The sequence below is a fragment of the Podarcis gaigeae genome (assembly GCF_964106915.1).
Source record: "Podarcis gaigeae genome assembly, chromosome: 2".
Classification (NCBI taxonomy): Eukaryota; Metazoa; Chordata; class Lepidosauria; order Squamata; family Lacertidae; genus Podarcis; species Podarcis gaigeae.
The window spans coordinates 61193624-61208417 of NC_139679.1; the positions used below are offsets into that span (position 1 = coordinate 61193624).

The 14794-nt window shown below is 41.6% G+C and overlaps 1 protein-coding gene across 1 annotated transcript in view; it reads left to right on the forward strand.

Moving 5' to 3' along the window:
- Positions 1–14794, forward strand: part of SPOCK1 (SPARC (osteonectin), cwcv and kazal like domains proteoglycan 1) — a 410736-nt gene that overhangs the window by 327723 nt on the left and 68219 nt on the right. Inside the window, 1 exon segment of the mRNA XM_083728616.1 lies at positions 11997–12111. Within this exon segment, the coding sequence (XP_083584742.1) occupies positions 11997–12111 (115 nt within the window).

Here is a 14794-nt window from a genome sequence, read left to right on the forward strand (position 1 = left end):
ATTGGCTGCCAGTAGTTTTGTTCCATAACTGTTTACTCTGAATTAAATGTTGCTTGTTCAGTTATTTTTGTAAATACAGGGATTTTAAATGCATTGGATTGGCAAATAGATAAACTGACCTTGTTTTTAAACAATCTCTCCTATTAAATAGGCTGTGAAATGGAATACAGTCAGTTTCCAAGAGCATTTTGCACAAAAGATTTTCATTGAATATGCTCAGAAAGTAACTTTTGCATTTCCCCTCGTCCTGGAAAGGGCATATAACTCAACAGTATTTTGTGTGCTGGCTATTATTTCTCCCTGTGGTGCTTTTTATTAGAGTGGGAGGTTCTACTTGTTTGGCACACCCAGAGTAAATACCTATCGGTGATCTTACAGCAACTGCTACAAGGTTTGTTTGTCTCCTGACGTATGACTCCCAAGAGTGTATCCTTTCTATTTCAGCAGTGCATGCTTTAATTCAGGCATGGGGAGAACATCTACAGGTTAGCAAATTATGAAAGGTATTCCTGTTGGCATCCATCTGTCTCAAGAGACAATGGATTGTGCCTCTGGGGGTGAAGCCAAATTGCTGCATTAGCAAGCCTAAGCAGTGTGTATGGAGATCTTGGGCTGCCCAAAAGCCCCACTGATGTTGTCCAAATGAAAGCATACTGTATAGGTATAGGCATAGGTGTTAACTAAACTATCACCCTTGACTTTATTTACCTATTATTGGTTCCATCAATGACAGACAACATTGTATGGGAGTGTAGGGCTCAGTAGTACAGTGAATACTTTCCATGCAGAGGAAGGACAGTTCAGTCTAGCATCACAATTTTTAAGAAAGCATATTGTGGTAGCAGGGGTAGCAAACCTTGGTCTGACATCTTGGAGAGTTAGTAGCTGCTAGAATCAACATTACCTGCTAAGAAACCTGATTTATCTATTCAACCCTTGTCCAAAAACATAGCTTACTTTACTAACACCTCTGGGTAAAAGGTTGACCCCTTAGAAATAGCTTGTTCTCACTAATTGGAAAATGATCTCATGACTTGCACCTGTGCTGAGTCTTCAGCAACAATGGCAGTTAACTAATCAAAAGATACCTCAGCTGTGAGACAGAAGGCTCTCTCTCAAGTTTTGGAAGGTTACAGCTTGCTTGTACCTTGATTGGGTAGGAAGGCTTAGCTCAGTACCTAGGCCAAACTTTTTCTTTTCTTGTCTGGTGCCTCACACTTTGATTTCTGACACCTCTGGTTATGTTTCTATGCAGTCCGTTGCTCTGAATGGTTTATATTAGAGCCGGGTAAGTTATCTTTATTGGTTTTTGCTCAGTTTTGGCATTAACAAATGTACTCCTAACTATTTTCTCACTGGTACACAGTTTCTTTCTATGCTGCTTTTAAAAAATCATTTTAAATCCATATCTTCAACTCTTGTGTATTTTCTCAGTGAAAGCCTTGGCGCTGAGTCCAATTATCTTGGCCTCTTGGTCAAACTGCTACTATGGAGCTTTCGTGGGCCTGAGGCTCAAGGACAGGAAGCCTGGTTTTTAGTTTTGGTAGCTGTGAATCTCAGCTGACATCTGGTAACATCTGGGAGCCTCCTGACCCAAACTGTGTTTTACCTTGCAGGGTTGGTTCTTGATTCTGGTTACCTGGCAAATGAACAAGGGCTGGTTCCCAGGGTTTGGGGACCCCAGTAACCACACATACACACACACACACACACACACACACACACACTGCCTTTAAATAGTATGATCTACACGGGCTTTTGCCTTGGAGAAACCAAACTGGTAATTAGAAATGTTAAAATAGACTACAGTCTGATAATAGCAAAGGAATTTAAAGCAATATTTAAAGGAAAAAACCAAGTGCACTAGTCACCCATTATATAGTAATCAGTATGTTGGGAAAGAGAATAAGTACTCGCATGTGAAAGTAGCAGAAGGCAGATTATTAGTCAGTTACATTATACAACCCACAGGAATCTGGTATGTGTTTTCAAGCAGGAAACATTGGCCCTTGTGTACATTCAGAAAATCATAAATAACAAAAGGGCATTTCTCTTCCTTAGAAGTGTGAGTTATGAGGTACAATTGCTGTTCACCTTTCACTGCTTGTTGAAAACTTATCCATTCACTCAAGCCTTTGTGTGGACTGATGCGATACATGTTTTAGAAATTGACTGCTGCTGCTTGTTAATGAAATACAGTTGGCTGCCAGTTGTGCAAATATTTAGTTGAGTCCAGCCATTATGTTTTGTGTTTGTAAGGAGTCTTTGCCCTCTTTTGTGTGGTTGCTTTTCAGTTATTTATAGCGTGTTATCATGTCCCCCTCAGTCCTCTTCTCTCATAAAAGGCCTGTTGCCCACATTAAATGTTTTGTTTGCAGGTCATCCCAATGAAAAAAAAAACCCTGCTGAAAACTGAGAGGATGAGGAAAAATGTGATTGAAATGGTGAGCTGTTGCTCTCCTGCAAACTGCTTGAGAGTGTGGACAGACATTTGTATTACTGCGCTTTTGATCGCTGGCCTTCAAGCTGATAAAATCTAGCAGGAGGAGGTTGACTGGATGGATCCAGGATGGGTTCATGCCTTGCTATGGGAGGGAGTTTTGCCTACCACCTTGAAAGAGGTAGTGCGAACTCTCGTAAAGTGGTCCTCCATGGATCTGAAGGTTTTAGAAAACTGCCAGCCAGTCTCAAATACTCTATTACTGAGCAAAGTGATTGAGAGGGTGGTGACCAGCCAGCTGCAGGTATGCCAGGAGGAAGTAGAGTATCTGGACCTATTTCAGTCTGGTCTTATGTCTATTTTTGGCACTGAAACAGCATTGGTTGCCTTTTGTCAGCATAGATATGGGGAAGTACAACCCTGTTGGTTCTCCTTGATTGCTCCTTGTGTTTTCATACCATTGACCATGGCATCGTTCTGGACCATGCCCAGCTGGGACAGCAGCTGTTCCACTTCGCACGCCTGCCCAGGGACCTGGTCCCTGGAGTACTCTCTGCTGTCCTCTTCACTTCTGTAGCAGCAGCAGCAGCAGCAGTCCTCCAAGTGGGGGAGACAGCAGTCATCCCCCCCCCAAGAGCCACAGGATCAGGAGTCTGTGGGTGGAAAAGTTGGCAGTTGTCACCCCCAACAGCCACTGCAGCAGGAGGAGGAGTTGTCTCTGGGTGGGGAAGATGGCATTCCCCACCGAGGGGTTGCAGGGTCAGGTAGATGGAATTCAGGGCAGGCAGGCTTTATAACGCTGCCCCAGCAGCTGGACCATGACCAGCTGGGGCAACAGCTGCTCCCACTTTGCTTGCCTGCCCAGGGACCTGGTCCCTGCTTTACTCTCTGCAGTCCTCTTCGCTTCTGTAGCAGCAGGAAGGGTAGCATTTTAATGATGTGAAGAGAGCTGATGTGTGAATTGATTTAACGTTCCCCAAATGTGATGGCAATAGCATGTTAGGCTATATAGCCTCCTTCTGAAGAGGCTGCCTGGCCCTGAATCAGTTTAATGCTTTGGTTAAAAAGCTTTATTAAGTACCTGCTGGAATTTTTAAATCTCCTTTGGACTGGCATATCCTTGCTGTTACTGTGCACACATTTTTATCATAAAACCAATGTGATTAACTGAACCTCTGAACATTTCTGCGTCTCCCAGAATGAGCTGATCCTCCAGCTATTGCTCAGGACAATTTATTTGGCATTAAAATAGCATTTTATGCTTGAGCAATCCATCTGCTGGGCCCAAAATTAGCTGATTCTGCTAGGTATAGATGAGCAGTTTTATAGCACTCCATGATTATATACTTGGTTTTCAGCCCTGCCGCTAGAACAACTGGATGTTTCAACCAGTCTGTCAATTGTGGGTCTACATGCCCCCGCAATCACTAATGTAACAAAAGCCTGCAGAAATCCAGGCTTTCTTGTGAAATCAGGAGAGCACTTAAGGACATATATAGGAAACAATAAACAGTGCTCTCTAGGTTAAGTTAATGCCAAGCTCACAAAATTCAAATAGATTGCTGTTCAGACTAAAAACTACAGAGGGGAACAACTTAAATCACAACAAAACAATAGGTCCTACAGTTCAAAACTCTGTGAGATTGTTTGATTTTCTTTTACCTCATCACATGTTAAAAATAGAAAGTGTATTCCCAGAGAGTAAGGGGAAATTTCCATTCACCACTAAGCCCACAACCTTTGTTTCTGTATCAATACCAAAAAAAGCAGGGGTGATATAAGGAAATGTGTTGGTTCTGCACATTTCGTAGCTGATAACCAGAAGGGTAGAGACTGTTGCAAAAGTGTTTAACCGTCCATTTATAACTGGAGTTGCAAGCATTCTGTTTGGAAACAACCACCATCCATTTCTTTGTGGTAGTTTGCATGATCCTGTGTCAGATTTCTGACCATAGCCAGAAGTGTAACAGGTTCAAGAGCTGTTGCTCCGGTTTCTCTCTGGGCCATCTTATTGTTACAAATAACAACTTTGGAAGTGGCGCTGGCTTGATTCTAAGAGTTCCTTAGCTCATCCATACACAGATGGCTGGTGGCTGCACAGAAAAGCATGGCATTGGGAAAGGCAAGAGGCAAGAGTGTGCTTGTTCAAGAGCTGCAGTCACAGCCACAGCTTCTCACAGGTGCCATCAAGGCAGCAGCAGTAGAGCAAGTCAAGAGGTGGACTTCTCCAGATTTGTTTCTAGGAAGACTGCCTAGAGCCTTGTTCAGTAGACAATTCCACAGGGAGGATGGTGATAGTCAGGACCATGCACTCTGGCTCTGAACTCTTTGTAGAAGGTATATGCAAATTGGTTCTGTACACAGTGTCAGCCTGTACACACAAAGGCTTTGTGAAGAAGTTCAGTTAAATTTGTAGAGGTCAGATCAGCAGACATGACATTCACTAACACATTTTCATTATCAATTGTCATATGAAAATGTGTTTGGGTCTGTATATAGGTACACACAGATGTGTACCTGTGCACACACACTCACACCCACCGCTGATCTGGTTAGATATTTGCTAGTTGTGATAAGCCACCCCAGAATTTCAAAGCCTGGAAACGCTCTGCTCCAAGGCTTCTCCTATCTTGCTGAAATCCAGTTCCGTAAGTCATTTCCACCATCACCACCCCCTGCTCTTCCTCCATCTGCCCTGGAGACAGCATCTGTGAATCTATCAGCAGCCTATTTTAGGCAACAAGAAAGGCCATGACAATATGGTCACCTGCTGCCTCTTATTTGGTAGTGACAGCAATGCCCACACAGGTGTCCATGCCTCCAAGGGACCCATTCCTACAGATATTTTGGTGACTCCGGGGGGGGGGGGGGGTGTTAGCGGAATTGTCTTCCCACCTAATAAATGCACTCAGTTCACTGCCAAAGGATGTCTTCTGTCAATATGTACTGAGTCTCCTTTATGTGGAAGCTTTCCTAATGTATACTGTTTTCCTAGCTGCTTAAGAATTGCTAGACTGCAGTGTAAATATGCACTGAGAAGGGAGTTTTTAATGTGTATTCGTTTACACAACAGTCAATAATGGTCTTTCATGTCAATTTACATTTAGATGCTAGTAAAACTGGTATTTCTGACCTAATCAGCTGTAAAATCTGCTTCAAAGAGGCAAATAACATCCACTTTAGAAAGCAAATTTAACACCCGCATTTCCCAGATGGCTAAATACATATTTACACAATAGACTGTGAATGTTAATTAGGGGGGTCTTGGCCAGACCACCATTGCCAGATTTAATGCCTATTAATATTAATGGCAGTGGTGCATATTCACCTAGAGAACAGTGTTCTTAATTAGAACAGTGACAATTCAAGCCCAATGGAGTTCCCTGGCTGAATGCTGCTTTAGTTACATGGATGTAAATCTAGTTTAATATATTTAATAAATGGGAATAGAATGCAGCGTTTGGAAGACTCATGTGCATATTTATTATTCATTGTTTACTCAATAATAAGTCTTTGAAGCTCTTTACATAATCTAGCTAAAATACATGAAAAAGCTAAAACATATACATTGCAGTTAAAGCAGCATGCTGGCTACCTCAAACCTGAGTTCAGAAACAGCAATAAATAAATAAAGAACTATATAACATGTGAAACATTTGTCAGTACTTTAAATAATGCATCATTTTCATGTTTTAAAAAGTAGTCTTCACAAGTTCAAGTAGTAAACTTAACATGGGGAAAAACAGCACAGCAATTATAAAGAAACATTTCCCAATTGCAAGAGAGTGTTAAAAAAATCAGTGTTTTTACTTTCTGCATTATTTTTAAAAAAACAAGGAAACCGCGTTGTTTCTTGCAGCTATGTATTCCATGGCATCTTCCCCAGCCCCATTTAAGCCAGAAACATCAGAAGAGAAAGATTTATAATGGAAACATCGATAGAACTCTAGCAGACAGTGCTCAAATACATGTAAACAAAATCTCTTTCTAAAAGGGATGTCTGAATTCCAATTGATTCTAATTATCTGCTAAGAGACACAGAAAAGAAGGAAAGATTAGGGGAGGATGACAAACATCTCTATCCTGTAGTTTCAAAATTTCACAGCTTTTTCATGTAGCAGATGAGTAAAAGAAAGAATTTTTTTAAAAAATCATTAGTGTTTGCTGCTGATATATTAAGCACACAGAAAGAAGTTAATATATTGAAAGGAAACAGAAAAAAACCCGTAAAACAAGTTGCATGTTGACACTATTATTTTGTGAGATTTAAATAAGACATGTGCTATAAAACACAAGCATATTGTAGAACACTTTTAGATTGAGGTTTGAAGTTGTGTTATTCTTGGAGTGCCATTTAGGGAGACAGTGGGAAACTTAAATAATATTGAATTGAAATCCTACACTATGGTTTCAAAGGATTGACAGCCTTTATTGATCATGCTCAGCAATCTTCTGGGCAACCCTAAGACATGAAAATGTAGACAGGGGAAAGTCTAAAATTCAAATTTGACCCCATGGGCCTAGAGACATTATCAAGAGAGGGAGAGACTAAGCTGAATTCACATTCCAAGGAAGCAGCTACTGGCTTCTTTTGGAGATGATGGCAGTCCGCTGGGGTCCTACAAATGAGAGAAATATAAAATAGCGAGGAATAAATGTTTATGGTGTTACTTTATATTTCCCTTGAAATGTGCATATTTATGCAAAATGCATTGCTGTAGCTTTTCTGAAAATGAAAATGAAATCATCACACATGTAAGGTGGAAAAATCTCAGGGGCCCACTTTAGCCAAAATACACTCTCTAACAACTTGCCAGGCAGACTCAACTGTTAAACCTAGCACTAGAATTTTCAAGGGTTGATTTCTGTCATCTTCTCCCACCCCTCATGTATTTTATTATATCAATGTATATTTGGCAGCAAATACAGCAGATGATTTCCACTTGGAGTAAAATGGTTTTGGAACACTTTGGTCTTTGAGGATCACTGTGAACAAATGTAGCTTAAAGCAGTATTGCATTTATCCATTGAAATGTGCCATAGGAGAAGTACAGCATCATTATGGAACTTCAGACAAAGACGTATTAGCTATCACACTGGTATGAGGTCTATGGCTTGCTGTTTCTGTTTCTGTTCAAACATTGCCGTGAGTTATATTGGAAAGAACAAGAATCATTATGCCCGTTTTCTTCTTAAGTTGTAGAACAGGGGTTGTCAACATTTTAGGGCCAATGGGCACATTGAAACCACAGAATCTGTCAGTTGGCATCAGACACACCCTGCAATCATGCACACACAGACTCATTGCAATAAAACTCCCAGACATGCACTTATTGCAACCACTGAAATACGCACACTGCAACTACACATACACTAACTCCCCCTCCCCCAGCAGTGGTGTGGATATTTTCATTTCCCCCAAAAAACATAATGGGCATAGGATGATCTTCCTGGAGAGTGCAGGTGCGAAAGGGGCAATTACCGTCTTTTACCTTCTATAAGACTCCCCCATGTATAAGATGCCCCCTATTTTGGGGGACTCAGATTTAAGAAAATGGGAGGAGATGGCCCAGAGTATAAGATGCCCCCTAATTTTTGACATTATTTTTTAGGGGTAAAAGCCTAGTCTTATACACGGAAAAATACAGTAATCCAGCAGCAAGGCCGCTCCTTTTCCCTATGGAGCAGTATTGCAGGCAGGCCACACGCTCTCACTGTGTACAGCAGGGACGTGGCAGTGCTGTAGGGGAGTTCCAGCCGTATCACGCCCCCAGCCAAACAATCTGGTTGGCCAGGGGGTGTGGCTTACCATATTTAAGCAGCCGCATGGCCGGGGGATCTCCCTCTTGTTCCTCCTTCCCCGGATCTGCTTAATGCTTCAGTCGCTAAAACCTGGTTCATGGGAGGGGAGATTGTGGCCATCACCTGCCCCTCCTCTTCTGTTAAAGGGATCCAGGGTTGCGGCTCTCATCTGAAGCACGGGTATGGGCTAAGGCCATGCCACGACCACATTGGGGACCCTGGGGGAGCTGTCAGTTGATGTACATCAACAGGGCTCCCTCTACTGGTGGTTGACCCTTACTGGACTACCTGCATGGCGGGCAGGAGTCAGATATAGTTGGTTCAATTCCAGTGCCTAAGCCAATACCACTCACATTCTGTAACCACTAAAGTTGTGGACTTCATTATCCCATTAACCTAAAATACTGGTGTCTATGTGTTTTATTATTCAACAAATGGGGGAGGGCTAAGGGCCTTGACACAGAATTCTCCTCCATGCACACTGCTACAGCAATTGGACTTGAAAAAGGGAAACATCAGTGGCAGACTTCGGGGTCTCAAATTTCAGCAGCACCCTATGCAACACTAAAATTTGTCTCTCTCACTCCCTTCTACAGCGTTCCTATGGCATCCCCTGCAGTGAGGTGCTCAGTGCCACTACACCATCCTAAAACTACCTCCAGAACCATTATAATATTTATCTCAAGTCTAATTACAGAGGGGAGGAGTGAAGGGGGGAATTCAAACGGGGGGGGGGGAGTTAATCCTTCCCTCGCTGAAATTTCTCCTCCTTTGATGCAATTAGTCTTGAAATAAGACCGTAATATATTGGCTCATGTTTATATCCTTCCCACAAAAGTTTTGTTTTTATCCTGACCTTTTCTATCTTTTTTCTTGTTTTCTGCTCCCCCCCCCCCCCGAGAATGTCTTTGTCTTCCTCTTAAAATGCCTTGAGTAGCTTTGTTATTTTTAACATTCAAATATCCTTCCTCTTGTGAGTGGATTCCAGCGTACCCCGTGATGTCCACTTTAGGGTAGTTGCGTGTGGTTCTGTTGTAGCCACACTTGTCAGAACCATGCAGGCAAGCAAAATATCACAAAGTATCTCCTGAACAAAGCCTCAAGCAGATAGCTGGCTGTGTCAGTGAATTTTCTAAATCTGAAGGACAGAATATCATAGGGAGTATGCAATCACCAGGGTCTTCTGAAGTTCAGAAAGAGCCCAGGAGATAATGTCATTGGTACAAAACGTTGTCAGAAGATAATGGTCTCCTGCTGCTAGATTAAAGCCTGGGAAGACTGAGCCCTCTTAGCAAAACTACACACAAGCAGAACCAAGCTACTGATGGTATTTTCAAGGTAGGAGGCATTTATCTTGTAACAACATCCTATTCCATTCACTCTGCTCTTTTGTTGTGGCAGAATAGAAATGAACTGTGTCATTGTTCAGAATATGCCTTGCTGTTTTCTGATTGGTTCATCTTGCTTTCCAACCTTGCCATGATTCTTGGGCTGCTTAAATGGATGCTTAAACCCCAATTTAAATCAATAAGGCTGCATCCTTAAACACATGTACTAAGGACTAAGACTGACTGAACACAATAGGACTGACTTCTGAGTATACCTATATGGGATTGCACTGTTATTACTATCTTCCAAGCATTTTAATACTCTACCTTTCTATTTGCAAACACAAATTTATTTCATGTGAGGAACTCAATTTCTCTGAATATGATAAAACAAAAGGCATCTCTAAAACATATATCCTCTGCTCAGCTGAATTTTATTATCAAGAATGTGTAAATACAAACAACCAAATACCACTGCTTGAAAAGGAATATCACTGGTGGTACTTTAGTTATTTACAGACTAAATAGCCAGGGCATAGTTGAGTTTGGCAAGGGGTGTTTTTTATATCCAATATCTCCACCTTACACCAAATATTTCAGCTCAGTGCTAATCTGTGCTCTAATAAATCAGCCATGCTCAAGAGTAGATTATTGTTATGCTTTATATACCGGTTTAACTTTCAGGAACATTCAGTACTAAATCTACAGTATGCTGCATTGAAACACTGGATCACTGATGAGCTCTCTTCCAGTGTCACCAGTCTGTAAAAATAAAAGGTTGTGACCTTTTAAATTTTGCACAAAAAGGAATAACCCATGACTCTCCTCAATGGAACCACCACACCTATTTATGTATTTCATAAGATTTATACTCTGCTTGTATTCCTTTCTTTTTTAAAAAAATAAAACAGTAAAAATCCATAAAAACAACTCTGTAAATCATTCAAAACAATTTATAGGATCAGAAATTGACTTCAGTCTTTTTATAAAAAAATCAAACCAGAGCAATAATTAACAGCACAACCCTATGCATATTAGCTTGAGGTAAGCCACACTGAACGCCGTGGAACTTATTTCTGAGTAAACATAGGGCTGAGTTGTAATAATCTAAGCCTGAAATCCTATGCATACTTGCCTAGGAATAAGTTTCATTTAACTCCTTAGGACTACCTCTGAATGGATATGCATAGGAGTGTGTTGTTAGACTCAATTTGGATTATCTTCCAAGTAAGGCAGTATTTTTTATTACCACAAACTGGGTAACACTTTGAAGATATGGATAGTAGAAAGTAGTGTTTCTACTCATGAAGGAAAATGCTTTTCCTGGCCAATGTTAGTCAATGGACCTGTTATTCCATTGTTGCTAAGCAGCAGTTTTTGGCCAATCTTAGCCTGTAGTACTGTACAAGATTCTCATAGAATAGGCCTCACTCTTGAAGAGCTTATGGGTCAGGTCAGTCAAGAGGTGAGATGTTAGGTGTGAAAGGACAGCAAGAAGAAATCACAAGAGATGAGTAAAAATAGTTTGCGAGGCATGGAGGAAGGGGAAATGTCTTTAAGGTGCACAGTGGCTGGATTTCTAACAGGCAGCTTAAAGGCCCTGAGGAGTCTTCACAAAAAATGGGAAAGATTTAGGTGGTAACGCTGTGCTGTATCTGCTGAATTTTTGTTCTCCATTCCAACTTTTAAAGACCAGCCTTACCAGTGCTGGCCACCACCCACCCACCCTGCAAATTCAGGCCTTCTCCTGCACCTTCAATAACTATAGAACAGTGGCGTAGCATGGGGGGTGCAGGGGGGGCAGCCGCACCGGGCGCAACATCTGGGGGTTAGGGTTAGGGGCGCAAATCCATGGGTTAGGGGGCGCAAATCCACGGGTTAGGGGGCACAAATTACTTGCCTTGCCCCGGGTGCTGACAACCCACGCTACGCCACTGCTATAGAATGTGCAGAAATTGGCTAGAGTGGTTGTAGGTCACAGACACCAACATTGTAATAATTGCACTTGTAACACAAAGGTAGTGGTGAAGATGGAACTAACTACAGAACTATAGAATACCATACCATATCAATATTGCCTAAATTACACACCTGCAGCTTAGCAGTTGTAATTTCCTGACATTTTGGAGCTTATGAAAAGATGGAAAGCCCAACATACTAAAGCAAAATATTTATTGAACAAACACTGAAAACTGGAATTCTGCCATACCATGAAGAGGGAGAAGGAATCCCAGTGAAGTACAGTGATACCCTATTGGCCAGGCACATGGGTGCTCTTTGGGAAATAAGCTCTTTAGGAAACAACTGCCACCTCAAAGCTATTTGGCAATGTGTGATTTCTCTCTCTCTCTTCCTCCACCCCCCCCCCTCCACAATTGTTTTACCTCAAATAAAAGGCCTGTGTTTTGTTTTTGTTTCAATTACAGTGCAAGTTGGAGTTTCATGCGTGCACATCTGGCAAAAACATTGCAGCTCGCTGTGAAGGGCCTTGCCCATGCCTTCCGGGACAGGAAAGTCTAAAGCACAAGGCCGAGAAAACTGGTGAGTTGATCTGTTGACTTTGATATAAAATGTCTTTCTAATTACTTTCGCTGTTGGTATGCTGTCCAGTCCAATCCAATCCATATTTACTCCGAAGAGAGATCCATTAAGTTCAGTGAGACTTACCATACTTTCAAGCATCTGGCTGTTCTATGTGGTGGCAATAGAATTGCAAGTCCTGGGGCTCTTTTGTTATGACTTGTGAAAAGGCCTCTAGCCCAAGCATTCTGGAATCCTAGATGAGTGATTTTCAAATACTGAATGGGTCACTGGAGCCTTGCAGTTGAATTGAAATGCTACTGCAAGTTCATGTGAAGGGTAGTGCATCAGAAGAAGGTGGCAGGATTTTTTCTACTCATGTACGTTCCTTGTGTGATTCAGAACCCTGGTTTTCCAAGATTCTAAATTGCGCACTGAAAATTGTAGAAAAAACAACCTATATCTAAAAGGATATCTTTATTGCATTGTTATTTTTTATTGTTTTTTAGACCCAAGGAAGATGATATTATGCTGCAGCTATTGTTCTAAATAACAGCATTTCATTTGGCTGCTCCTCTTAAAGAATGCATCATTATTTCCCCTGTTCACCACATTTTATCAAATTTTGAGAAAGCATTTTCCATAGTATGGTCACCCAATATTACACATGTGTTTAGTAATCCCTGATGTGGCTGGGATGGTTTTGGAAAAAAAACCTCACTGATAAATTGCCACATTTTTATTTTCTTTTTTTTCTTCTCTTAAACAAATACACCTGCACACCCATTGCCTCACATTATCTGCTCTCTCTATGCCCTTTCACATGCCCTTATCAGAGGCTGTATCATATTAATAAATCTCCAGTGACATTTTAAGCTCACAATTTCATTCACATAACAGAATAAATTCTAATAACCGTTAGGTTGATAAATGCAATTTGACAGGATGTACGTATTCAGCAGGGCAAGCTTTTGTTTTGCTTGAATCTCTGATTAGTTAATTCTGCTGAGCAGAGCACATTGTGATGTGTTCACTCTCTTTCTGGAAACACAACTTCTCAAGTGATTGAGACAATAATTATTTTGGAGTTGGTTCTCTTAATGACCATCCTGTATGTTACTCTCACAATTAGTGCATGTGTGTATCACTGTACTGCTCTCTTATGTGGCCTGTGGCCAATGCAGGTGTCAAAATCCACACCCATGACGTTTTGGGCTTTAACTGATTGTCCCAAGGACTCAAAAGTGGCATGGACTGCAAGGCCAGCTCCTGTAGTAAACTGCAGTGGTAGAAATGAGGGCCTTCTTTCCACCCCCACTACAATCAATGTGTTCTGTGGATTCACCGATGCCTGTAAATAATTAAAGTTATGGCCTAGTGATATTCCAAGACTGGGGCCTGCCTCTTTCTTGCCAATCACAATACATAGGTGTTGCTTATCTCAGCCATCTCACAAAGGTGTCAGGTTTTCTTCTTCTGGCAACCAAGGTAGGCAGCAGTGACCAGAAGCAGATTGGCTAGTGGGGTGGAGCTATAGCAATAGCCTCCCAGCAGCACTGTTGTGGCTGCCTACCAGAATGGAGATGGTGAAACAGAGAGTGGCACCAATCCAACACTCCTACCACTATGCTCACACAGCCCCAACCTCAGTTCTGCCTCGCTCTCCCTTCTTCCAGTAAGCAACAGCAGTGCCACTGCTATGAGGCTTTTTCTCCTGCTACACCCACCTCTTGCAATGGAGGTGCCCACACAGATCAATATTGCTGCCTCTGTTGGCTAGGGAAAGCAGATGGCTGCTTCTTTTGAATAACTAAGAACTGTGGACGGAAGAACTGTAACGAGCATCCTTTTCTTTGAGAAGGGCCAGAGCTCGGTGATGGAATATCTGCTTTGCATGCAGAATGTCCCAGATTAAATCTATGGCATCCATAGATAAATAAAGCTGAGAAACACAACTGCCTGAAACACTGTAGAACCACTGCCAGTCAGTCCAGACAATATTGAGCTAGATGGACCAATGGTCTGCTCATGGAGGATATATTTCTCTGGCCAAACTGCTGGGATAAAAAAAAAAACTTGATGTGGCTTATTGCTGGTGGTTGTGCAATTCCTGCATCTCTAACATTGCCTTTGAGACCTAGCCTCTGCCCACTCACAGTATCTCCCTGATCACACCCACCCACCCACTTATGCACAGAATATTTTATAATGTCTCTCCCTATAAAGCTAGCAATTTGGTGTCCTGCCTGCAGTTCTGTTATGTAATTAGCATGGTCCAGTTTGTGCTGAGGTAATGTAAATAGAAAGTCTCTCAGAGATTAATTTATTTTCTCAATAAGAGTGTCAGGTACAAAATTCCTTTAACTGAAATTTGCTGACAGGTGATGCAGTATTTCCATCACTTATGAGAAGCTGAATTTGTGAAATCTATTCAGACATGACCATATTGCTAAGCAGAAATAAAAGAAGGCAGTGCTGAAACCGGTGCTTCAATAGAGGGATGTTAGTGGGAAACTACTGAACAGAATTACAGTGCCAGGGTTCTGAGCAAAATGGAAGCATGCCTCACCAAACTGCTGCATAAGCTTTCTTAATCCATTTATATGAGTTAAATATATGTAATTTTAAACTTCTAATTTCCAGGCTTCCACCTTGTTCTGCATATGTGCACTTAGTTGAGCACAATTATGATTCTAAGTTAAAG